The sequence below is a fragment of the Marmota marmota genome, unplaced genomic scaffold (assembly GCF_001458135.2).
Source record: "Marmota marmota marmota unplaced genomic scaffold, marMar, whole genome shotgun sequence".
NCBI classification, from domain to species: domain Eukaryota; kingdom Metazoa; phylum Chordata; class Mammalia; order Rodentia; family Sciuridae; genus Marmota; species Marmota marmota.
This window is the reverse complement of record NW_025999853.1, coordinates 27,824,448-27,851,993: the sequence shown is the minus strand read 5'-3', so window position 1 is coordinate 27,851,993 and position 27,546 is coordinate 27,824,448. Positions and strand designations below refer to the sequence as shown.

General features: G+C 33.8%; 1 protein-coding gene across 3 annotated transcripts in view; it reads left to right on the top strand.

Annotated features, from left to right (window-relative positions):
* The window catches only part of Acss3 (acyl-CoA synthetase short chain family member 3), a 162,590-nt gene that overhangs the window by 92,540 nt on the left and 42,504 nt on the right, over positions 1-27,546 (top strand). For all 3 annotated transcript variants that reach the window (XM_048804582.1, XM_015482962.2, XM_048804586.1), the window contains 2 exons: positions 793-944; positions 21,598-21,701. In XM_048804582.1, the coding sequence (XP_048660539.1) occupies positions 793-944; positions 21,598-21,701 (256 nt within the window). The remainder of the gene's footprint in view (positions 1-792; positions 945-21,597; positions 21,702-27,546) is intronic.

The following is a 27,546-nucleotide window of genomic DNA, read 5'->3' as shown; positions in this document are numbered from 1 at the left end:
AAGGGATTGAAGAAAGTTATATAGCTGAGCCAAGATAGATTTTATGAGTCATTTGGGATATTTATAGTTATTCATTTATTTCAATAACTTGCTTATTTTTCTCTTTGGAGTAACATCAATTCAAATGTTTTGTGCTTTTTGAATTATATAATTTACCAAAATTGTTATATATTAATTAGTACATGATTTTTCTGTTGAACATGCATAATTTCACTTTGAAGCTTTGGAAAACATGCAGTTTGGGATATCTCAGGGGATTTTTTAAAAATGCATTGAGTTATTTCATTGGAGAGAGACATTTAATTGAAAAGGTCACTGCTCAGGAATCACTGTGATTTCAGATTTTTCTGCTTTCTCAAATGATTGAAAATTGCTATTGTCACTTTTAATAGTGATCATGAAAATACATGTTAATGGTAGAATAATGACCATATTTTCTCATTTAGCCTACCACACAAAAGCAATATATTTAATTTCTTGGCAAAAATAGAAGGAATCTTATTTTCTTAATTCGAATATAATATATGTTCCTCGTGCTTCGTCTTTCAAAATGTGAGAGAGGAAAAACTACGACTTGAAAGCTTTTAGGATGTTGGAAGGGAGCAAACAGCCTTTTTGATATCTGGACATTTGTTTTGTTTTATTTATGATAGAACATGGGAATAGTTTAAAACTAAGATTTGTTGAGCACCTCGCTTTGTTAATATTGCTGTGTTAAATGTGTAAGTATTGAACTGTCAATGAAATATGAGACATTTTACCCAGTGACATTTTAAATGAATCTCATTGTAGGGGAAGCCTGTGGGAACACCAGATGCTGGCGCTTATTTCCGTGTGCTTGCTGAGCATGGAGTGGCTGCCTTGTTTACAGCGCCTACTGCAATTAGAGCAATCCGTCAACAGGACCCTGGGGCAGCCTTGGGGAAGCAGTACTCTCTGACAAGGTGAAGTAGAGATGCACAGGGCAAATTACATTAAAAACTGCAATCAAAATGAATAACAGATCATTATGTTTTTTTCTAGTACTGCAGTACTTCTATGGGGACAGTCAAAAATTCTGAATCTGAAGATTGGCTTTTTTAAAAAAATATTACTTTGAAATACTTGTAATGTTAACTACTATACTGTAGAGTTTTAAAAATACTATATCTTGTGTATTTCAGTTCATATCTTACCAATACATTTCTCTATTTAAACTCTCCTGCTTCTACGTTCCATCAGAAGTAAAATGCTGATTATGACTTCATATACATGTAATTTCGGCATCTCTGACTCTCTTTTGAAAGTAGATTGGTTTAAATGGAAGGAAATATTATTTGAATTCATGTATACAGCTAAAATGAGAAAATTAGTGTCCAAATTACATTCGTGGAAAGAGTGAAGGAAATTATTTTTTACTTTTATTTTGTAGTAATGTGCTGTGAATAGTTTAGATATTTTTGTGCTAGTTTATTGACATCTGTTTTAGTTTAATGATATGTATATTCAAAGTAATTATAGCAATTTGTATCTTCAAGGCATTTTCCAACGTCAGTTCTCATTGAACTTTTTGATGTAGGTCACTGCTGTCAAAAATAAAAGATTTTGTAGTTTCTTGAATTTAAAAAATGGGCTTGAGGTAAGGTGGTCTGAATTTTTTTAAAGTTAAATGCCAGAATATTTGAATTTTACATTGCAATTGCCCAAGGGAGTTAATCTAGATTATAATACATTCAATTGCATATGTAAACCAGCTTCCAACTTTGGCAGGGTCATTAGTTTCTTTCTTTTTTTTATGTTTCACAAATAGACATGAAATTGCCTAAGATTACATTCATAATATAAACAGTGGACCTCCTTACCTCCTTATTTTGTTAATATAGGAAGGTATCCATAAAATGAATCTTCCATTATAGTATTTTACTCATTCTTTTCTATTGTTCCTTAATCTAGTGCATTTCAATTTCTTTTCCTTCACGTCAATATAGAAAAAAATAGATTTCAACAAAAACAACTTAGAATGTATACAGTCCATATCCCTTGAGACAATTCCAGGGTTTAGAAAAAAATATAATTTTAGTTTCTTCCAGTGTGTCTTTATTAACACCCTAACTATGAGTGTAAAGTTGCATTACCAGCCAGCTAAGGTCTCACATTTGTTTCCTCTAGTTTTTCTGTTCGTATTTGGGTTTCTAGATCTTATCCTCCACACAATACTGAATGGTCCCTAAATCATTACTCTTTAAATGTATACATGGAGACTTGAGTATGAAATTCTTTTTTTGCAAAATGGCAAGAAATTTCCCTTGACTATGGCATCTGTCTCTAGGTACCTAAGTTATTCATCATGTTTTATGCATCCATCTATTTTTTTTTTGTTCTAATTACTTGTATATGGCAGTAGAATGCATTCTGACACATCATACATAGCTGGAGTATAATTTCTCATTCTTCTGGTTGTACATGATGTAGAATCACACTGGTTGTGCAGTCATGTATGCACATAGGGTAATAATGTCCAGTTCATTCCACTGTCCTTCTTAACTCTATTCCTCCTCTCCTCCCTTCACTCCAAAGTACCTCTATTCTTCACTAGCTCCCCACTGTCATTATTGTGAATCAGCATCTGCTTATTGGAGAAAACATTCAGCCTTTGGTTTCTGGGGATTGGCTTATTTGGCTTAGCATGATATTCTCCAGCTCCATCCATTTACCAGAAAATGCCATAATTTCATTCTAAAACTACTCTAAGATTTCATCTCACTCTAGTCTGAATGGCAATTATCAAGAATATAAGCAACAATAAGTGTTGGCGAGGATGTGGGGAAAAAGGTACACTCATACATTACTGGTGGGACTGCAAATTGTAGCAACCGTTATGAAAAGCAGTATGGAGATTCCTCAGAAAAGTTGGAATGGAACCATCATTTGACCCAGCTTCCCCCATCCATGGTTTAGATCCAAAGGATTTAAAATCAGCATACTACAGTGATGCAGCCACATCAAGGTTTATAGCCACTCAATTCATAATAGCTGAACTATGGAACCAATCTAGATGCCCTTCAAAAGATGAGTGGATAAAAAATGTGGTATATATATACAATGGAATATTACTTATACATCTGTTTTTCATAGATACTTTAAAATATTTAACATATTTGGATTTTTAATCCACAAACACCCTCAACCTATTCAAATTGCTATTATAAAGAAATGAAAACACTTACTGATCACCTACAATATGCCAGATAAAATTTGTTGTCTCATTTAATCATAGTAGTATATTTTGCCTTTTATATTTTTGGTCTATTCAAATAATCCCACCACTGAACTACTTCAGTAAATTCTTACTTGTTGCGAAACAGTAGGGATCTTGAACATCTATTTTATTTTGAAAACAAGGAAACTGAGGGCCAATAAAATGAAGTTGGATTAGAGACTGAATAATAGAAAAGAAGAATTCATCTTCTCATAAAGCTATACATTTAGTATTGAGTTTATTTTCAAGGTATTTCATACTTACTGAGTCAACATTCACTAATTGTGGACTCTTGATTTTCAGTTTACGTCTTTCTTCTCTTATCCAGAATTCCAGAGGATGAAGTTTTCTTTTCAAATATGTTACATATCTCATTAAAATATTGTGTTTAAATAAATCTGGACATTTGCCAAACATTTTGGTTCCCAAAACAAGTTTATGAGTGTAATCTGAAATAAGGAGCTAAATTGAGTTGTTTACTTGTTTTAGCATAATATCATAGGTGACTAGAATTTGGAAAACTAGCTCAAAGTCATTAAGTATCACTGTCTTATTTCACTGATGAGAAAACTGTCACATAGAGGTCACATAACATTCCTGGGATTACAAAATGATCCCAGGCAAAATTGGACCTAGGCAGTACCATGTTGTATACATTTTCATCCTGGAGTTAGATTCATTCATGTCAGATCTATGGCTTAGTAGCCTTATTATCTCAGGAAAATTACATAATCACTCTATTCTTCAGGGATTTCTTTTTTTAAAAAAATTTATATGTAATACATATATTTTAGTTGTCAATGGACTTTTGTTTTGTTTATTTATTTATATGTGGTGTTGAAAATCCAACCCAGTACCTCATACATGCCAGGCAAGTGCTCTGAGCCATAACTCCAGTCCACTCTGAAGGGATTTTGTTGACACTCTTTGGAACATAAGGTTAATAATAGCTCAAGGGCCTAATGAAAATCAAAGGGGCATGGTCCAGGCGCTTGAAACAGTTCTTAACATAGACTAAGTCTTAATTAGTATTATTATCTTCTGTTTTCCAATTCACCACTGCTTTTCATTACATCACAGTGATTTATTTTCCTATGTTCTTTTAGTTCAATTTTAATTAAGTTAGAAAAAATCCAATGCTGGGATTTTCATTTGAGATTTCACGGCAACTTAACTTTGATGCTTCCCTTCTTTTCCAATTACCTACTGATGGGAGATAATATGAAAGAGAAAAAGCAGAACATCAGAGATGAGCTTAAAAAGTGAGGTAAACATTTCTGGGACTAGGAAAGGAATAGGTGTGCAAAGCGGTGAGTTGGCTGAAGACAGAGGCTTGTTTTTAGTATAAACAGGCATTGTCAGAACCATAGGGATTCAGCATCCCCAATCTGAGTACAGGAGCCTGCTCAAGCCAGGTATGTGGCGCATGCCTGTAATTCCAGCTAAAACAGGAGGATCAGAAGCTCAAAGCCAGCTTCAGAAACTTAGTAATGATAATAATAATAATAATAATAATAATAATAATAATAATAATAATAATGGCTGTGGATGTGGCTCAGTGGTTATGCCTGGGTTCAATCCCTGGTACCCAAAACAAACAAATGAAAAGAGACTGCTAAGTTCTTGCAGATAGTCTGACTGTTACTACCTATGCTTGAAGGAGGCTAGGAAGACATGTGGTTAGTTGTTTTCTGGGACTTTGGTCTAGGGGGTCTGAATGAGACAAGGAACGTCCCAGGAACTGGAGATTGAACAGAACCACCCACCTGTTATCCAAGAGCAGATCTGTGATATTCATAGATCACTGTAGATTAAGAATTTTGGATTACCATTTTACCACAGGACATCTGGGGAGCAGTTATATAGTGCATGGACCTATTGGAAAGAAAGATGAGCATTGGAGAGAGTCTGAATGATAAAAATAAAACAAAGAAACTATTTTTTTTTCAAAAATAGTCTGAAAAATAAAATTCCAAAACATATAAAGAAATCTAAATCTAACAAATCAACAGTTACAACATGGGTTGATTTCAGGGGAAATGTTTATAGTATTGTCAATTCAAATTTGAAGCATGTTAAGGATGATCAAGGTCACAAATAATAACTTTCCCACAAAATAGTAAAAATAAAATAATTATAAAAACAATAAAATGCAATTGATGGTATAAGCTAAGTAATACAATAAACATAAGGATACAACCAAAGAATCTAATAAAAACTAGATGATATGGAGGAAATTTTCCAGAATGTGACATATACAGAGAGGAATTAAAAAACCCAAAAGAAGAATAAGAAGTGAAAAATGTTTCTAATAGGAATTTCAGAGGAAAAGAATGGCAGGATTGTTAAAATTATTATTATAATTAATAATAATAATAATTTTAAAAAGATACTCAGAGAGCCAGCAATTGAGAGTGTTAACAGAATTGAAGAAGGACATGGATTACAGATAGAAAGTGCTCTCCAAGCAAGTTAAAGAAAAGCAAATTCACTTTGGCATGTCATTTTAAATTTCAGAATACCAACTGAAGCTATAGAGAAAATCTAATAAACTACCAGAGAGACTTGACAGATCACCAAAGAGGAATTTCAAACTGATGCCAATAGATAGGGTAAGAGACAATGGTGTAAGATCTTCAGAGTATTTAGGGAGAATAATTCTCAAGCAAAAAATTCTGTTATTAAAAATTGAGGGAAAAGTATATGGAAAAATTTAAGAAAACTTAAAATTCAAAGATTTTCATAAAAAAAAGTTACATGGAAGAGAACAGAGTAGGATACAAAAACAAGCCATGGTAAATAAAAGAGAATGTGTTGATGATTTTATGTGATAATTTTCTATGTAATTGTGATGGGAGGTTGTGTTTAATTATGTGGCAAAAGTAATATGATAAATAACAGTAACAAAATTGCAGGGAGGACTTTATTGGAAGGTAGTGTGATAGTCCTTGTTATGTACAGAGGGAGAGTATAGACAACTACTAGACTTGGGTGGATGTGACTGGAAGTTATGCTCTATCAGAGGCAGAGGTTTATTATACAATTCTTTCCCTTAAGACACTGGTGGAGCAGGAATCTACAAGTAGCAGTTGGAATAAAGGTTCATACTGCTATGTAAACTAACTTATGGAAGAAGTGGCTTAAGAGATGAGTATAAGAATAGACTTTAAAATAAATGTTGCTGGGACATCTGGTTATGTATAGAGGAAAAAAATAGTTTCCTGCCATATCATACACAAAAATAAATTTCAGCTGGATAAAAGACACTAAAACCATAAAACAAAGAATATTTTCAGAAGAAATAATAGATGGATATTTTAATATTTCTCTCACAGGGAGTAATTAAGCATAGATTAGAAATCATTAAGGAAAATATTGATGAAGTTTGACTATGTTAAAATGAATAATTGTCTACCAAAAAATAAATTAAACTGAAAAACAAATTATACACTGAGAAAATATATTTCTAATATATATAACCACGAAGGAATTAGGGCACAAAACATATAAAGACTGTCACAAGTCACTAAGAAAATAGACAATGTAATAGACAGATGGCAAGTGACAGTTCACGGAGAAGGATACTAGAATAGTATAAAACATCAAGAGATCTCCATTCTGACTAAAACAGAAGAAAATGCAAATGTAAATGAAATATCATTTTATTCCCACGATAAAGGCAAAAAGTAAAATACCTACCAATAACATCAACTGGAAAGGATATGAAGCTTTAGGATTGTTCTTACACTGCTATTTGAGGGAGTAAATTGGAAATACCTAGTAATATTGAGCCTATGTACAAACGTACCTTAATATGAAGGAGTGAAAATGACAAAAAACTTTTGTAAGTGTGAGAAATGTCCTAGAAGTTTGTAAAGTTTTATTTGAAAACTAAGTTAAAAACCTAAGGGGCTGGAGCTGGGGCTGGGGCTCAGTCGTAGAGCGCTCACCTTGCACATGCAAGACCCTGGGTTCGATCCTCAGCACCACATAAAAATAAATAAGTGAAATAAAGATATTGTGTCCAACTACAACTAAAAAAAAATAAATATTAAAAAAACCATAGGCAATTGCTTTCATGTCTAGTCAAAGGAGTAAAGCCCCAAACAATGAATAAATACAGCACATTTAAACCAAAATAACTAGTGTAGAGCACTAGAGAGAAGCAAAGCATCACAACTCTTGCAGAGCTCAAAAGCCTAGTGTGGCTACAAAGAGAAGGAAAATGAAGGCTTTACTTCTGCTACTCCATTCCCCAAGTTGGGATTAGATTTCTCTCTGTAGCGAAAACATAAGCAAGGGGACCCCCTAGCCTCCATCACCACCATGGACACTCGTACAAATCACTGTTAGAGACTCCCATAGTTCTTATAGCCTTTGATCCCAGCTGAGGAAAATTTCTAGAGTCCTCTCACTGAGATATCCCCTAGAGAAGGAGCCATACTCTACCCCACCCCACCACTGAACCCCTCCTGTGGCCTCTGTTACTATTGCTCTGTACCATTTTGGAAATGGAGAATGAACTCACTCTAGGCAGAATAGCCACAGAGCCACACCTGCCTAAATCTGGACTAGCCTCCTGAAGTCTGAGTACTGAGACACTGCCTTTCTGGAGAGGAGTCATCATATTGTTGCTCCTTACCACCTGTGTCCAAGTCATCATGTCATCTTACTATTCTTGGGTCCTTGCCATTACTGTACCTACCCTCTTAAAACCTGGACTTCTGCCATAACCTACCATCCCAGGTTCCAGAATCCACACTGCATGGGTCTTCATTCCCTAGAGTTTGAGCACCCAATGTAATTAGTAGGTTAAAAGTCCTGAATTGCAGCTATGCACTGTTCCCAGGGCTCAAGCATCTAGAGGACCTCTTTTTCTCTGAAGCCACATATGGCAGTATACTGCGTTCTACTTTCCAGGGTCAGAGCCACAGCTGTGTCACAGCTCACTTGGCATGAGCTGCTGAGATCTGCCTCACACCAGCTTAGTGGGAGAACAGTATTCACTTTGCAAGAGGGTGAGCCTGCCACTCAAGTTACAGGTACTGCGGTAGTTTTGTAAGATCCTGAATCCAAGATTCAGGATCCTGAATCCAACCCTTTTAAGTACTAGTGCCTTGGATCCTAGTATGGCTATGAATGGCCATAAAGCATGTCAGAACCAACAAAGAAATAGAAATTTATGAATTACCTAAAAAGGAATTCAAACAATGATCTTAAGAAAACTCAGCAAAAATATAGGAGAATACAGACACAATTTGATGACATCAAGAAAATGATTCATGCCAGGCGTGGTGGCACATGCCTGTAATCCCAGTGGCTCAGGAGGCTGAAGCAGGAAGATCATGAGTTCAAAGATAGCCTCAGCAAAAGTGAGGTGCTAAGCAACTCAGTGAGACCCTGTCTCTAAATAAAATACAAAATAGGGCTGGGGATGTGGCTTAGTAGCTGATACCCCTGAGATCAATCCCTGGTACCAAAAAAGAAGACTCATGATTTGTGAAATTCAATGATGAGGTGGATCTCATAAAAAAAAAAGCCTCAGTTCATAAAGCTGAAGAATTCAATTAATTAAATAGAAAATATAATTAAGATCTTCAACAGCAGACAAATAAGAAGAGAGTGCATAGGAACTTGAAGATAGTCCTATTGAAAAGACTCAGAAGGAAAATAAGAATGGACTTTGGACAGCATTAAGCAAACAAATATTCACATCATGGGATTTGAAAAGGATAAGGGACAGAGAAAGACAATGTTTATTTAGTGAACAAGTTGCTGAAAAATTCTCAAGTCTTGAGATAGGAACATTAAAATCCATGAAGCTCAAAATTTCCCAAATACATCAGTTTAATTATGTATTTTGCAATTCCATAATCTTTAAACAGTTATCGTTTTAATTGGCACATAAAGTTGTATATATTTATGGTGTACAACATAATGTTTTGGAATAGATGTATATTGTGAAATGACTAAATCTAGCTATTTATCATATTTTACCTCACATGGTTGTCATATTTTTTCGTGGTAAGAACATTTTAAATCCATTATTTTAGCATTATCAAGAACATAATATAATACTACTGTCATCATATTGTACAACAGATCTCTTGAGCTTATTCTTCCTATTTAATTGAAATTGTGCATCCTTTGACCAATATCTTTGCAATTTGACCTCCCCCAACCACCCTAGCCCCTGTCACCATCTACTTTTTTTTGGGGGGTGGGGTTCTAGGAATTGAACTCAGGGGCTCTCGACCACTGAGCCATATGCCCAGCCCTCTTTTGTATTTTAATAGAGATAGGGTCTCACTGAGTTGCTTAGTGCCTCGCTAAATTGCTGAGGCTGGCTTTCAACTCGTGATCCTCCCCCTCCTGTGCCAGGCATGCACCACTGCGCCTCGCACACCATCTACTTTCTACAAAGAAATAAACAGTTGAATGACATGGGTTGTTTCCAAAATCAGTACCTGGTCTTTTTGGTATACATACAGACATATTTTATATGTATGTACACACACACACACACACACACACAAACATATCACTAAGATTTAATGACTCTATTACAAAGTATGTCAGTTTTCCAAAGTTGTTCCACTAAATTACATACCGATTTGCAGTGTAAGATAATTTTAATTTCCAAATCTTCACCAAACATGATATTGTCAGTATTAAAATTTGGCCATTCTGATCGTCATGTGGCAGTATCTTATTATCATTCAATTTGCATGCCAGAATTTTAATGAGATTAAATCTCACTATTGTCTAATTTGAATGTCAGAATTTTAATGAGATTAATTATTTTTTCATATTTTTTTGGACATTTGAAGATCCTCTTCTATGGAGTGTTTATCCATGTCTTTGACAGTTTTTACTTTCCCTTTATTGCTAATTTGTAGGCATTTTTTATGTTTCAGAGCCAAGTTCTTTACTGACTGTATTACAATCTTGTCTAACTTGTGGTTTGAATTTCCCTTTCACCGTCTTCACAGTGAATTTTGATACAAAAAAAAATGTCCATTTCATCAATATTTTCATTAATGCTAGTGCTTTCATGCCCTATTTAAAACATTTCACCCACTCAAAGGTCAGAATTTTCTATGTCATTTCCTAGAAATCTTACTGGTTCACCTCTCATACCGAGAAATATCATCTATATGGAACTGATTTCTGTGTACAATGTGAAGTAAGGGGTGAGCTTCTTTTTTTCATTATGTTATCGAGTTATTTGATTTCCGTTTATTTAAATGGTGATCTTGATAGTACCCACTCGTTATTGTTTGTTTTTAGTCTATTCTGTTTGCTGTGTTTCTTTCACATTGTCATTGTAGCTGTTGATTTATAACAGATCTTGCTATGTAGTAATAATATCAAGATTGTTTTCCATATTTGTTTTGAATATTCTTTGGTTTTATTTTTTAATATTTATTTATGTATTGTGGTGCTGGCACTCAAGTACAGGGCCTTGCATATTCCAGGCAAGCACTCTATTATACTCTCTGTTCCCAGCTATTTTTATTTCTATACAGATTGTAGAATCAGCCTCTAAGTTGGGGGTGGGGTGGGGATTTTGCTTGGGATCAGGTTTCATTTAATGATGGATACAGTGAAAATTTACATGTTAAAATGTATACTAATTCATGATTATAATGTATCTCTTGATTTATTTAGGTCTTTAATTTCCTACATTAATGATTTTTGGCTTGCTCTGGGAATTTCTTGCATATATTTTATTGTTTTATCCTCGTATATGGACATTCACCTGTATTTGTATGGTGACCTGCCTTTTGTTAGTGTTGCTTGAGTTACTTATTAATTTCATAGTTTCATGTATGTTTGTATGGATTTTATTATACACAAAATCAGTTTTCTCTTTATAAAAATTGCTATGTCCTTTATTTTTCTTACTGTATTGATGTGTACCTTTTGTATACTCTTGATTAAGTGGTGATGAAGTGCATTTTTATCTCATGCAGTTTATCAGGGAGAAAGCATTCAATATAACTATGTAAAACAGTTTTAGTGTTTTTTATTACTAGCATAATTTTTATTGTATATTAACTCTATCAGGTTATTGGCAGAGTTTTTCCCGTTACTAGTATTGAAGATTTTATCAAGTGTTTTTTCTTCATCTATTGAGGACTATGTGATTTCTCCCCATTATTATTCTTCTATTTGTTAATGTGGTGAATTATAATGATTGATTTTTCAAGTATCAAACCATCCTTACATTGAGAAAACCACAACTTTGTTGGTATATTATTCTTTTTAAAACATAGCGAATTCAATTTGCTGTAATTTTATGAATCTTTTTTTAAAAAAAACTATACTTCTAGAATTTTAAGTTAGGACAAAATTTAGTGAAAGTACAGCATTCCTATATACTTCCTACCCCCACCCCTCCAAAAAAAAAAAAAAAAAAAACATGCACACTCCTTTACTGTTAACCTGTCCCACTTGATTGGCACCTTCTATGCAATTGATGGACCTACATTGGTGCACCATTGTAATCCTAAATCCATGGTTTATTTAGGTTTACTCTATGTATTATATATATTCTATGGATTTGAACAAATATATAATGATATCTTTACCTTCTTCTGTGCTACACCTATTTTCCTTTCCTTTTTTCTAATGTTGGGAAAATGTTAAGTTCGTACTCGCAATCAACATTTATCTCTAGTTTTCCTTTTTTTTATACCATCATTGGCTGTGGTTTCATGGTTATGTTAGCCTTATAAAATGAGTTTGGAAGTCTTTTTTACCCTAACATGTGGAAGAATGCATGAAAGTGATTTTGAATTCTATGTTGATAAACAGAATACCTGAAATTTTGTGGTTTTTGTTTTGCTTTCTGTTTCATTTTTCTCTTGTGTCTTTGATCCTAAGGTCTTGTCTCCCAATATGTCATTGTTATAAAAAAAGAAAAAAAACATAAATAAGCTATGTTTGGACTCTGGATGTTCTTATAACCCCACAGAGCAATACCTGTTTGGGCCGGTAGCTACCATAAGGGCAGATCATTTCTATCTGATTAGAGGCTTATTTGATTCAAAGCTAGACTTCAGTATTCCAGAGGGCTGGTTTCTTTCCAGTTTTCCTTTACTGTTAGGGAGTATGTCTTCAGGTCTTCCAGCTGAACACCTAGATGTTTTACAATATCTTTTTCCATTTTGGTTTTTGACCTATAATTTTCTTTTGCCAATAAACTATTTTGGCTGAAAGTTCTGTTAATTTTCTGAGCCTCTGGCCACACAGTTTTTGTTTAGTTTCTCCTTTGTTTTTGTTTTTTTTAACTAATTTGCCAATTGACAAATGTCCCATCACAGGAATCAGCAAGTGAATGTCTGGCTTCCTTTTCTATATACTTTCTCCTTGAGATTTTAATGACTCAGGTGCCCATTGTCCCTTTTATTATCTGATACCTTCAAAAGGTGCTGTTTAAAAATACTTTCTCCAGTCTATCTGGCTATCTTTGAGAGAGATTGTTGGATGAAGTGCTAGTTGGCTATTGATGGGGAAAATACATGTGTAATATTACCAAAGATGTCTTTATATTTCAAAAGTGGATTTGAGTGGGAAGCAAGTACAAGACTTAGAATGATGGAAAGATGGAGATAAGTGCAGAAATTTAGTTGGCAAAAAATAATGATGATCTGTCATGTGAATTAGAAGTTGATGAGGCATCACTGGAATAATCTATTTTTATTCAACATCTGTTGGCACAAGTGAAAAATAAATTTGCTTGTTTGGTAATTGATGGACCTTGACAGAAATATTCATTTTAGTCCATTTCCTTCTGCTCCTACTTTATTACCTGAAAATTCTTCACCAGATTTGTTTTCAGCTTTTTATCTATGTGACTTATTTTCTACTTTGTACTAAAAGTAATTTGACTATCTATCCATTTTTTCCTGTTTTTTTTTCCCTTAGTTTTCAACCCCATATGAGTCTTGAAATGTGCTAAATTTAATATAAACTTGGGGAAAGGTGCCTAAGTTTTATGCTCATTAATTTCTTCCTTTTTGCTTTTTTAAAATTTAATTTTCTATTCTGGGTATTACATATTATCATTTTTTAAAATATTTTAATACTTTAGATTTAGAAGCAGATTTTCCTGCCAATGTATTAACATCATCAGAATATTATCTACCATTTTATTAATTAGTCAATAATAATCTAAAATAACACTTGCCCATAAAACTGAACACTACAGGACGATGGGCATTTGCTATATGTGATTATTGAACTCTTGAAATGGAGTTATTGTCACTGAGAAACTGGTATTTTAAATTTTCTCAAATTTTAACTAAAGTTGAAATAGCCTTGTGTAGATAGTAGCTACCAAAATGGCATGGTACAAATTTAGAACACATGTGATTAACTTAGGTAAATTTATCCTCCAGAGAACCCAAATTACTGTATAAAAAATAGCTGATTTAACTTTTTGAAAATACACCTTTAAAACAATATACAATTTTTAATCTTTCTTTTTTAAATTTATTTATTTTAATTACGCATATATGACAGCAGAATGCATTTTGATTCATTGTATACAATTGCAGCACAACTGTTCATTTCTCTGATTGTACATGACATATCATTGCACCATATGTGCAGTCATACATGTACCTAGGATTATAATATTCATCACATTCCACCATCTATCCTGCCCCCATAGGCTCTCCCCATCTCTCCCTCCCCTTTGCCCAATCAAAGTTCCTCCATTTTTCCCATGCCCTCCCCCATTATGGATCAGCATCCACTTATCAGAGAGAACATTCATCCTTCAGTTTTTTGGTATTGGCTTATTTTGTTTAGTATGATATTCTTCAATTCCATCCATTTACATGCAAATGCCATAATTTTATTCTCTTTTAATGCTGAATAATAGTGCATTGTGTATGTATACCATAGTTTCTTTATCCATTCATCTATTGAAGGACGTCTAGTTTGCTTCCACAATTTAGCTATTGTGAATTGAGCTGCTATAAACATTGATGTGGCTGCATCACTGTAGAATGCCGATTTTAAATCCTTTGGGTATAGACCAAGGAGTGGGATAGCTGGGTCAAATGGTGGTTCCATTCCAAGTTTTCCAAGTTCCATTCCTTGGAGATTCTAAGGAATCTCCATAATGCTTTCCACATAGGTGGCACCAATCTGCAGTCCCACCAGCAATATATGAGTGTGCCCTTTCCCCCACATCCTTAACAACACTCATTGTTGTTTGCATTCTTGATAGATGTTATTCTGACTGGAGTGAGATGAAATCTTAGAGTAGTTTTGATTTGCATTTCTTCAGTTACTAGAAGTCCTGAACATTTTTTCATATATTTGTTATCAATTGTACATCTTCTTTTGAGAAGTATCTGTTCCACTCTTCAGCCCATTTATTGATTGAGTTGTTTGGGGGTTTTGTTGGTGGTGTTAAGTCTTTTGAGTTCTTTATATATCCTGGAGACTAGTACTCAGATTATCTGACATGCGTGTAGCAAAAATTTGTTCCCAAAATATAGGGTCTGTCTTCACTTCATTGATTGTTTCTTTTGCTGAGAAGAAACTTTTTAGTTTGAATCCATCCCATTTATTAATTTTTTATTTTATTTCTTGCACTTTAGGAATCTTGTTAAGGAAGTCGGGGCCTAATCCAATGTGATGAAGATTTGGGCCTATTTTTTTCCTCTATTAGAGTCAAGTTCTCTGGTCTAATTCCTAGGTCCTTGATTCATTTCGAGTTGAATTTTGTGCATAGTGAGAGATAAGGGTTTAGTTTCATTTTGCTGCATATGGATTTCCAGTTCTCCTAGCACCCATTTGTTGAAGAGGCTACCTTTTTTCCAATGTATGTTTTGGCTCCTTTGTCTATTATGAGATAACTGTATTTATGTGAGTTTGTCTCTGTGCCTTGTATTCTGTACCATTGGTCTATATGTCAATTTTGATGCCAACACTAAGCCAATGTTGTTAACTATAGCTTTGCAGTATAGATTAAGGTTTGGTATTGTGATGCCTCCTGCTTCACTCTTCTTGCTAAGGATTGCTTTGGCTGTTTTGGGTCTCTTATTTTTCCAAAAGAATTTAATGATTGCCTTTTCTATTTCTATAAGGAAGGACATTGAGATTTTAATTGGAATTGCACTGAATCTGTATAACATTTTGGGTAGTATGGCCATTTTGACAATATTAATTTTGCCTATTCAAGAGCATCAGAGACCTTTCCATCTTCTAAGGTCTTGTTCAATTTCTTTCTTTAGTGTTCTGTAGTTTTCATTGCAGAGGTCTTTCACCTCTTTTGTTAAATTGATTCCCAATTGTTTTTTTGAGGCTTATGTGAATGGGGCAGTTTTTCTAATTTCTCTTTCAGAGGATTCATCACTGATGTATAGAAACACATTCGATTTATGGGTATTGATTTTCTATCTGGTTACTTTGCTGAATTCATTTATTAATTGTAGAAGTTTTCTGGTGGAGTTTTTTGGATCCTCTAAGTATAGAATCATGTTGTCGGCAAATAATTATAGTTTGAGTTCTTCTTTTCCTCTTCATATCCCTTTAATTTCTTTCATCTGTCTAATTGCTCTGGTTAGAGTTTCAAGGACTATGTTGAATAGAAGTGGTGAAAGTGTGCATCCCTGTCTTGTTCCAGTTTTTAGAGGGAATGCTTCTAATTTTTCTCCAGTTAGAATGGCCTTGGATTTAGCATAGATAGCTTTTATAGTGTTGAGGTACATTCCTACTATCCCTAGTTTTTCATGTTTTGAACATGAAAGTGTGTTGTATTTTGTCAAATGCTTTCTCTGCATCAATTGATATAATCATAAGATTCTTATCTTAAATGTATTTATGTGATGGATTACATTTACTGATTTTCATAATTTGAACCAAACTTGCATCCCTGGGATGAACCCCACTTGATCATGAACACTATTTTTTAAAAAATGTTTTGTACACGATTTGCCAGAATTTTATTTAGAATTTTTGTATCAATGTCCATCAGGGATATTGGTCTGAAATTTTCTTTCCTTGATGTGTCTCTGCCTGGTTTTGGTATCAGGATGATACTAGCTTAGTAGAATGAGTTTGGAAGGGTTCCTTCATTTTCTATTTCAAGAAATAATTTGAGGATTATTGGTATTAATTCTTCTTTGTAGGTCTTGTAGAACTCAACTGTGAATCCATCTGGTCCTGGGCTTTTCTTGGTTGGTAGGCTTTTGATGGCAACTCCTATTTCCTTGCTTGAAATTGATCTGTTTAAATTGTGTGTGTCCTCTTGACTCAGTTTGTGTTAATCATATGCCTCTAGAAATTTGTCTTCAAGGTTTTATACTTTAGTGGAGTATAAACTTTCAAAATAGTTTCTAATTGTCTTCTGTATTTCAATGGTGTCTGACATGGTATTTCCTTTGTCATCACAAATTCTAGTAATTTGAGTTTTATCCCTCCTTTTTTGTTAGGGTGGCTAAGGGTTTGTCAATTTTATTTATTTTTTTCAAAGAACCAGCTTTTTGTTTTGTTAATTTTTAAAATTGTTTCTTTTGTGTAAAATACATTGATATCCACCCTGCTTTTAATTATCTCCTATTTTCTACTACTTTGGGTGTTGGTTTGTTCTTCTTTTTCTAGGGCTTTGATATGTAATGTCAGGTCATTTATTTGTTAACTTTTTCTTCTTTTAATGAGTGAGCTTAATGCAATGAACTTTCCTCTTAGCATTGCTTTCATTGTTTCCCAGAGATTTTGATAAGTTGTTTCAGAGTTCTCATTTACCTCTAGGAATTTTTCTTATCTCTTCCCTGAAGTCTTCTGTTATCCATGTTTCATTCAATAGCATATGGTTTAGTCTCCAGGTATTGCAGTAGCTTCTCTTTTTAATTTTATCATTGATTTCTAATTTCATTCCATTACAGTGTGATAGAATGCAGGGTAGCATCTCTATTTTTTGTATTTTCTAAGACTTGCTTTGTGGGACAACCTATGGTCTATTTTGGAGAAGAATCCATGTGCTGCTGAGAAGAAAGTGTATTCACTCATTGATAGGTGGAATATTCTACATACATCTGCTAAATCCACATTATTAATTGTCTTATTGAGTTCTATAGTTTCTTTGTTTAATTTTTGTTTGAAAGATCTATCCAGTGGTAAGAGAGGTGCATTAAAGTCATCCAGTATTATTGTGCTGTGGTCTATTTGGTTCATGATTTTGAGTAGAGTTTGTTTGATGATGTATGAATCCCTTAAGCAGTATGAAATGTCCTTCTTTATCCCTTTCACTAGCTTTGGTTTGAAGTCCACTTTATCTGATATGAGGATGGAAACCCCTTCTTGTTTACATGGTCTATGTAAGTGGTATGTGTTTTTCCACCCTTTCACCTTCAGTCTGTGGATATCTTTTCCTGTGAGATGAGTCTCTTGAGGGCAACGTATTGTTAGGTCTTTTTTTTAAAAAAAAATCCCATCTGTCAGTCTATGTTTTTTAATTAATGAGTTTAGATCATTCACATCCAGAGTTATTATTGAAATATGATTTGTATTCCCGGACATTTTGGTTTATTTTTGGTTTTTAACTTGACTTGTTTTCTCCTTTGATTGGCCTTTCCTTTAGTGTAGTTCCTCCCTTTGCTGATTTTCATTGTTGTTTTTCATTTCCTCCTCCTGGAATATTTTGCTGAGGATGCTCTGTAGTTCAAGCTTTCTCACTGTAAATTCTTTTAACTTTTACTTATCATGAAAAGTTTTTATTTTGTTATCAAATCTGAAGCTTAATTTTGCTGGATATAAGATTCTTGGTTGTCATCCATTTTCTTTCCAAGCTTGGTATGTGTTGTTCCAGTACTTTAATTTACTTTTAAAACCTAATATAGAAATACATTTCTACTACATCAGTTTCTGTCAGATAAAGTTGTATTCTGCAATCTAAATTTTAATCACAACTTCCAAATGTATGCATTTGATTACTTTTACTCGAATTCCAAATATATATGGTGTCTGTCAAAATTTATGACTTATCTTTTTCTAGTTTCTACCCTTTTTTAGTCTTTCTTCTTGCTTTCCCATTCTCATCTTTACACCATCTCCCTTCCTATTCTCAAGATTTCAGTGTTGTTCTAGTAGACTTGGATGCTGCAAAGGGTACTCACCATAATCATTTGAATGATTTTTTTTTTTTAACAACTCTAGTTCTGAGTTCCTTTCTAATACGAAATTTGAAGTTATACTTCTCTGTCTTTTCAAAGACATTTAAACATCACCTTTGGTATTTATCATGTCAAAAAAATGGCTTTTAGATAATTTGGGGCATACAATTGGGAAATATGACATGGGGTAGCCACTCAAAAACTTTTGACAGTGTGATGTCCCTTTACAGTCATATGAATACACTAAATTATTAAACCAGACTAAACCCCAAATTTTCCAAAACTATTTGATGATAGTCAACTTAGACACACATTAAGTAATATTGTCTTAGCCATATTTAATGGTAACTGCAATACCCACATCTGTACATGTACATCCATCTAAGTCAAAAGAAATTACTGACATAATGACTTGATGAAGAATTGTGTATAGAGTATTAAATTAAAAATTGTCTCCATCTGATCTAGATGTAAGAATTCTGTTTTTTTTTTTTTTTCTTTCAGAAAGTCATGATCTTCCTGTACACTGTCCCATATGGTAGCCACTAAACCCTCTCTGGCTTCTGAGCTCTTGAAATGTGTTAAGTCTAAACTGAGACTTGGCACGCAAGACAGACAGGAAGATGTTTCACTAGTAATTTTTATATTTATTACATGTTGAAATAGTAACATTTTAGATAAATTTGGTTTAATAAAATATTTAGAAAATACTCATTTGAAGTGGGTGCCATAGGTGCACACCTTGTAATCCCAGCAACTTATGAGACGAGGCAGGAGGATCACAAGTTCAAGGCCAGCTCAACTAAGTAAGATCGTGTCTTAAAATTAAAAAAAAAAAAAATTAAAAAGGGCTGAGAATGGAGCTCAGTGGTCGAGTACCCCTGAGTTCAATCTGCAGTACCATTAAAAAAATTAATTTAACTCTCTTCTTCTCACATCTCTGAATGTCACTACTTGAAAATTTTAAGCTATGACACTTCTTGCATTTGTATCTCTCATTATATTTAATTAGACCATACTAATCTAAGTCTCATGATTCCAACTGCATCATCCATCATCTCCCCCAAAATAAGATATCGTGATTAGATAATTTTATCCCGAGTATCAATATATTCAGAGACATTGATCCTTTATCCTCAGAAAATACAGAGAGCAGTAACAGTACATTGTTTTGCACAATTTAACTAAAACCTCTTTTGACACTCTTATATACAGATAGACTCATCTGTCAATGAAAATTACCAAGAATAATTTCTCTTGGTAGCATTTTGAGTGCAGATGTCATTTGTCAGTGATTCATTTATATTAAGAAATTAATTAACATGTTTTCAATAACTTGTCTACAACAAGGTTTTCTCCTTAAACTTTCACCTTTTCTCCTACTGAGGCCAAACTGCAGCTTTGGAGCTAAGATTATTGATAAAATTTAGGGAGGATGTTAAAGTAAAGCTGGCAACCTAATGTATTAGCCCATCTTTTATTGAAGTTTGTGCTAGTTATTTGTAATACCATTTCCCCTTCTTCAGAGGTCTTCAAGAGACTTTAGTTTACAAGTCATAGGCTTCCTCTCTACTGTCCATACTACAGTCTTTGAGTGATTTGTACTATCTTGACAATAATCCTTTTATTAACACAATTTTACGTCTCCCAGTATCTTTTCATGCTATAGCCTCTTGGTCACTAAACAATATCATCTCTCAGAATAAACACATTTTTAAGGTCTCTAAGTTTAAAATTGCCCTAAGAACTATACTGTTTTACTGTTTCTATCCTCGTTTTCACCAAACTTTTAATTTCTTTTTATGACTTCTGGTCTTTCACCCCATTATTTATTCTGGTGTTTCTTTTCCATTCTGGTTGTTACTGTGTTACTGCCCACTCCGCTTGCTTGTCTAGATTCCTCAGGCATCCTCCCCAGTACTGAGCTGCCAGCCCTTCTCTTCTGTATTACACCCAATCTGTGCTGTCTTAGGCTGCCAGTTGAGTCCATGGAAGCCAACTTTTATTTACCCCTTTCACTTTTATGCGATGAACTTGAAATTTCCTAAAATAGCCATTCCAGAACTTTTCTCTCCTCCTATCACAGTTCCATACTCAATTGTTTATAGACTTAGAAACCAACATGGTTTCTCTTTTCATTAAAAGAACAAGACCAACTGGCAAATATTTTGCCAACCCCCACCTCCATCTCTGTACTTATCATTCTGAGCCTCTGGAAACTTAAATAAAAATTCCACACACCATGGTTGTTACTGGGTTCATAAAGATGAATGCTCCTAAGGAACTCATAGTTCAGTGTGGCATATAGACAAAAAATGAAAAAATGTTGAATGAAATATATGTTTATGGCAGATAGAATATTTTTGGTGCAGAGGTAGGAATATTTGAATCTTCATGACTCTTCATGAAATTTATAAGAATTAAGTGACTAATAGGATCTCTTTGGTGGCAGGTTACATTAAGATGAACATGTGGGTTTCTGTTTGTTGAATATAACTTTTTTTATTTTGGTGATAACGAAGAGGGAGAAATAGCCATTATGTCAATGAAATAGGAGTAGAATCAACTCAATTCTATTTGCTATTTAATTCTTTCTGGTCTGTGACATGGTTCTCTCTATCAAAACTTCTAATTCTTCTTTTATCTCTTTGTATCCCTGTATTTTTTTTTTTTTGATGAAAGTCTCTTTGACCTGGAAGGTAACAATAACATTTACATCAGCTGTTTTTTTTAATGATTTTGAAATAAGGTTAACATGTTCTTGAGATTAAAATTACCTTTACAAGAAGAACTCATAAGAAGGAATAACTGCTTTATATTTTTGAGCATATCTGTTGCCTCCGCTAATACTTGTGAGTATATTTTTGTTCTTATCCTTTAGGAGAATATAGCAATCAACACTGATGATAAAATTAGCAGGGGTAGTGTCAAGGAGAAAAAGGTTTTCATGTTTGATCATTAGAAGAATACTACAGATATGTTACGAACATCAACTAAATGGCTCTTCTCAAACTTGAGAAGCTGTAGCTGTGGATTTTGCTTTTTAAGCATCCTGGGATTAGTGTTAGGTTGCATTTGGGTCAAAACAAGCAATATCTCTTGGCTATTTTCCTCTGACATAGTTCACGTAATTAAATTTGGCAATATTGTTAAAATGTAGGTGAAATAATTTAGATTTATTTTCAAGAAATAATTTGAATTTGCTGTTTCTCTCATATTCAGATTCAAAACATTATTTGTGGCTGGAGAACGATGTGATGTGGAGACTCTGGAATGGTCCAAAAAGGTCTTCAGAGTGCCTGTCCTAGACCATTGGTGGCAAACTGGTGAGCATTTTTCAAACGTGTATGTAGATGCTGCTGAAATGTTCAAAATTTCTCAAAGATTGGAGAAGAACTTAAGCTATTACTATCAGGCACCAAATCAGGATTCAGGTAGTTCTTGTTTCAGTAGGAATAAGAATTCTTTGACTGTCATATTGTTAATATGTAACAATAAAATGCATAAGTGACATTGGGGCCGCCATTTCCTTGGTCCATAGAGAAAAGCACTAAAGACCTCTTTACCTTTCTTTTCTTCTTAGCTTCTCATGTCCTATCTATTGCCACATCTCAGATTTCCCTTTGCAGTATCTATGGCATTCATTCCACCCTTCAGTGTTCACATTGCCTTGGAGCTGTGGCAGTGGTGTTATCATCTGCCTTGGTTTTAATTATCCTCATCGCTCATCTCTGTTCTTCCTGCAGTCTTATCCACCCTGCACACTGCTCCTACAGTTCCTGCAGTTGCTGCCATAGGAGTCTGTGCCATCTTTCCTGTGTCTTATAAAATCTAATTTCTTCTGCCTAGCCTTCAGGCAGAAAAAATTGTTTTTCTCAAAAACAATTATCATAATACATATAATTTATTTGTTTACTAATTTTGTTTATTCTCTGTTTTTCTTATACTAAGTGGCCCTCAGGAAAAACATATTCTTATTAAAGAGTTGGAATGTAAACTGTGAAACAAGCAAACAGGAAAAAAAATCTCTTTTTTTTTTTTTGAGGGATTTTGTGTGTTTGTAAGAGTAGGTAGGTGTTGTTTTGGAGCCTATTTTCCTCCTCACTTAAGTGTAGAGATTTTTTTTTTTCCATTTGACTCACTGAAAGATCTATGGGAGCCTTGTAGCCTTCATATGCACACATTTTAGTGGACTTCCACTTTGTTCATTGAATTAGACAGGACTTTTTATATTAGTACTTTCAGCACTTCTATTTTCTAAGTATCTGGGGATAGAAAATCAAATTTGTATTAAAAAATAATCTTTCTCTGCAAAAATTAGATCTGATTTTAAATATGATTACTGTCTAGAAGATCAAGTAGGTAACTAAAGTTGAAGATCATGTTTTATATTTTTGATCTTCTTGAGTCTGAGGAATTGTGCTTCTTATGTTATCTCTTTGGATATTACTCTTAGGAAAACATGTTTTCCATATCTTTTGTAATATTAAATAGAAAATGAATAATCAGAGCAATAGACAAATTCCTTACATCGATGAAAATCACAGAGATGGTTTCTATTATCTCTTGTTTTATTTACTAAAGGAAAAATTACTTATCTAAGTTCAGATTTATAACTATTCAGAAAATTCAGAAAATAGAACTGCATTGGGACAAAAATCAATGTTCTACATAGAAGTATATAAAAACGACTGAGGAATTATAACCTTTGCAATATTGTATAGATGTATTCCCTATTATTCAGTAAAGTTTTAACACTTATTTCCTAGATATGAATTGAATAGAATGTCATGTGTGACAGTTTTCCTTAGCTGGTCAAAATGGGAGGATTTCTTTTCACCCACAAGTGACCTTACATAATGGAGTGACCTTCTCACCCTCAAGTGTGTGCATGAGAGTTTTGTTTTTCCTCTTTAAATGTGACTATGCCGAAGCTTGCTGAAGGAAACCTGCACATTCAAAAATAAAATTATGATTTGCTTTTTCTTGTAGACATCTTTGTACATAATAGTCTGTGTAGATGTATGTAGTTAGTGCATTCAGGCTTAACAAAGAAACTCAGTGAAGCCTGTGAAATAAGCACATGAGGTCTCTCGTGGGTACTGAGTTTCATGTGAATTTGCAATTTTTCTTTAATGTATTGTTCAGAGGAAATTAGTAGCCACATTGTGATGTGTGCTGTTATTGTAATCAGGTTGGAATAGGCTGCTCCTTTACTGTGAAAAACAGGGGTTTCTACTTGTAGAAGGACTGCTTCCTTCCATTCTTTACCCTGTTCTCCAATTTGATTTTATAGCTTTTTCTCAATTAAATTACAGAAATACATATATATTGAACAGGTAGGCAGATAGATAAGAATATAGATAGATGATAAATAATTTTGTCTTTATGAAAGAATTTCAACCTAGGTGATGCAGGTGTTAGCTACTAAGAGAAAACCTAGGTAGAATCCTTATTTGCATGGGAAAAATTCAATTTATCATTTCCAAGGTTGAGGTAACTGTAAAGTGATACTGAAGTTCAGCATTTGCAATCTTTTTCTTAAAGTAATATTAAATTAATATACAATTTTGGGGGGGGCAAAAGTTAATAACTCTTAGGTAAACTCTTAGGGAAAGAAAAAAATATATTTCTAACCCACTGAGGAATTTTCTAGCGTTTTAAATATTAAATAGATGGTGGCACATTTCCCCAAGGGGCCTGCTGGTGATGCTGGATAGTGTGTAGCGGGAAGTTAAGCTTTGACCAAATAATACTTTCCTTTATTTCAAATTTCAGTCTTCTACAGGACCTACTCTTTATTGCAATTGACTTAAAAATTGATATTTTTATGTTTGCACACTTTTATAAGTCTTCCATGTATGTCTGAATAATTCATGAATTTGCTCTTTGATTACATTAATATATTTGTATAAATGAGCTGTTTGAAAATTGTAATGTATGATTTGAAATTAGTAAGGGGTATGTTAAGTAACTAAAATTTATGAATAAAAATTGACTGGCTCCTCTGACTTAGGTTGTAAGAAGGAACTCTGCAGTCAATCTATTTATGTTACCAGGCTGTTGGTTACCTAGGTGTAATTTGTATTGATAACATAGACTTTTAATGACTAACATCCTCCTTTGATCCATTAATTCTAATGTTCTTGATGTTTAATTTAAATGATATCTAAGATTCTAAATTGAAAATTAATCTGTGAAGAGGGCTGGGGGGATATAGCTCAGTTGTTAGAGTGCTTGCCTTGCACGCACAAGGCCCTGGGTTCAATCCCCAGCACCACCAGCACCAAAAACAAAAAACAAAAAACAAAATTAATCTGTAAAGAATCCAAAACAGTTCAGCAACCTCCATCTCTCGTAGGAGTATCTTAATACAGACTTTTTGCTATTTAAGAACACTGAAGCATTAAGCTCTTGCTTTGGATTATAATCATTTAAATAATTCTGAAGTAAAAGAAACAGGTTTTACTGAGTTTCAAGAGGAAGGTTGTACTCATTGGATTTATCAATCTGTATAAAAGTTGAATTTCTATTCACCCAGATGTTTTATTTTCCAGTTAATTTATATGTAAGTTGATGTAAAACTTCTGGATTATCATAATCATTTTTACATAGAAATAGAGAAGCAGAGGTGTTTGCAATCATAATTTAAAAAGGGAAAATTAAGAGAATTGAAAATTGTTCAATTAAAATATGGTAATTCATGTACAAAAAATGAACAGCCAGGACTTCATTATCCTTGGTTGCAGAGTCCCCAGACAAAACTCTGCATTGTCATACTTTTTTTTTTAAGTGCTGGAGAGGAGCATTTATAAAGATCAGACAGGAAACCTAATTTTAGAAGGAAAGAACTGTCAGGGAAGTCCATGGTGTTCTTTGCAAGTATTATTTTTTGTGAATCAAGATGATTATAATGAAATTCAGCTCCTTATAAGGAAATAACCTAATGTGGAAAATAAAAGATTCCTTAAATTTTAGAGACTCAATATTAAAACAAAATACAGTAGACCTTCTTCTCCCTTTTTGAGGTGTTCTCCTTACCTTCCTCCTTTCTTCCTTTCTTCATCCTATTTGCTATTAGACATGGTATTTGTTTAGAAATTATTGTAACAAGACGTCTTGAACTCTCAAGTTTTAGCTTTCCACCTAGCATGCTAGGTGGAAACACTTAATCCTATCACTTGATGTCAGTAAGTTACATAAAGACAAATGACAAACCTGGGATACTCAAGTTCCACAATGACTTTTATAATGGAAAATTTGGTGAAGGTTTTAGATCACCAGCATTTATGATTCTTTCCACCTGTCGGTTGGACATTATCTCTGTAGTTCCCATCAGAAGATATGGTGCCAAATAAAAAGTGTTTCAACTGTCTTGTGTCCAGGTAGTGATGACATAATTAAAATGAGGTATTGATACTGACTACCAACTCCAGCAGCATTAGATGACGTTGTTTGTTTCGTTTCATCATTTAATAGAGAAGTAAAATTCTTCATGGAATTTTAAAAACCCTAAAGAGGGATTTCAATGAGAAAACATTAGTCGTCTAATAGAGACATTAGTGATGAAAAGTTACTGATTTTACTTTATCTGCCTTGAGCCATCTTTGCTGAGTTCTTATATCTTGAAGTAATCAGACTATTTTTCTCAACTTGATTGAACTCCTGCAGTTTTAATTGCAGTTGCAGTTCTGAAATAACTATGTCTATATACAACCTAAATCCTCCTCCTTTGAGGAGGAAATTGGTAATTCTGTATTTTATTAAAGTGGACCCAAGGCTCCAGCAAGCTTCAATCATGCCAGTTCTTACATCAAAATCATTATTCCAAAGGACACTTATACATTAATGTCATGTTATTAAAGTGCCTCATGGCTACTTGACATAACAGTCTTTATTTTGCACAGTTTGGTGAGATGTACTTCTTTAGATCGGGCAACTGGGACAAGACATTTTACCACAGAAGTTGATTAAACTGACCAAATTCATTCCTTATCCTTAGGTCTAACTGGAGAAGATCCATTAGCATTAGCCCAGGGTGGTTTTTTTTTTTTTTTTTTTAAGAAAGTAATGCATTTTATTTACAAGAATGAAAATCACAAAATAGGATAATTAATTATAGTTTGGTAGAAATTATCCTAAGCCAAGACCTTTAAGGGAAATGTTACAGGCATGACTGTAGTACTGTCTCATTCCTCCTAAGAAAACTGTGAAACGTTAGCCAGTGTCCAAGGATTTGATTCATAGGATAGTGAAGTCCAAGTCACTTTTTTGCTGGGTCATTCATTTTATTTGTTACCATTGGATTTTCAGATAATTCACTTTCAGGTGTCTGTATTGGTATACTTATTAGAGAGAAATTTTAATCTGTCCATCTATAGTTCTAAGTTTAGTTTACTATGGGGAATTTTTTTCATCTCTGGAATTCAGTACTGAAAGCTATACAATTCTATTTCTTCCCTTTCTTTTTCTTTTTTCTTTTTTTTTCATTTCACCACTATGTGCTAGATGTGTGACTTTCATCCAATTTAAACATACTTAGCTAGTACCCCATGCAAAGTCTCATGAATTTTAGAGCAAAATGCTTTCCTAGAGTTGAGGCACATGAGGCTCTATTTGATTGACACAGCAGTGAAGAAAGTGTCCTCCTGGTGGCTTTACCTTGAGGACTCTATTTACAAACTTATTCTCCATGGATTGGGTGCCACTAGCTACTAGTAAATGTTCCTCTGGCTGCAAATCTATGAGCAAATTCTTTCTGTCAACAAGCAAGTGCTGCCTTATAAATTTTCCCTTTTGTTGTTTTCTGCTTCTGAGTTTTGTTTTAGTGTTTCTGAGTCTATCAAATTTGGACTATTGTGACTGAATTTCTTTAAAGTACATGCCTATATATGGATTGAAGTAGTGTGAAATGCACTCTATGGAACCTAAAGGGTAGGTCAGACTGACTGGCAATGCTATTGTCCCACAAACTGATTGTTCAGGAGATAACCTTATGCTACTAACTAATAGTAGAATGCAGTCTTTCAGTAATGGGAATCAGTTGCAACTGCCTAATGCATTTTGTTTTTCACAACTTAGGAGTCAGAAATGAATTAATCTTTTTTTCATTCATGGAAAATATATTTTAGATAGCTTAGCATGAGAAGCTGTGGTGGGGGAAAATAGTTA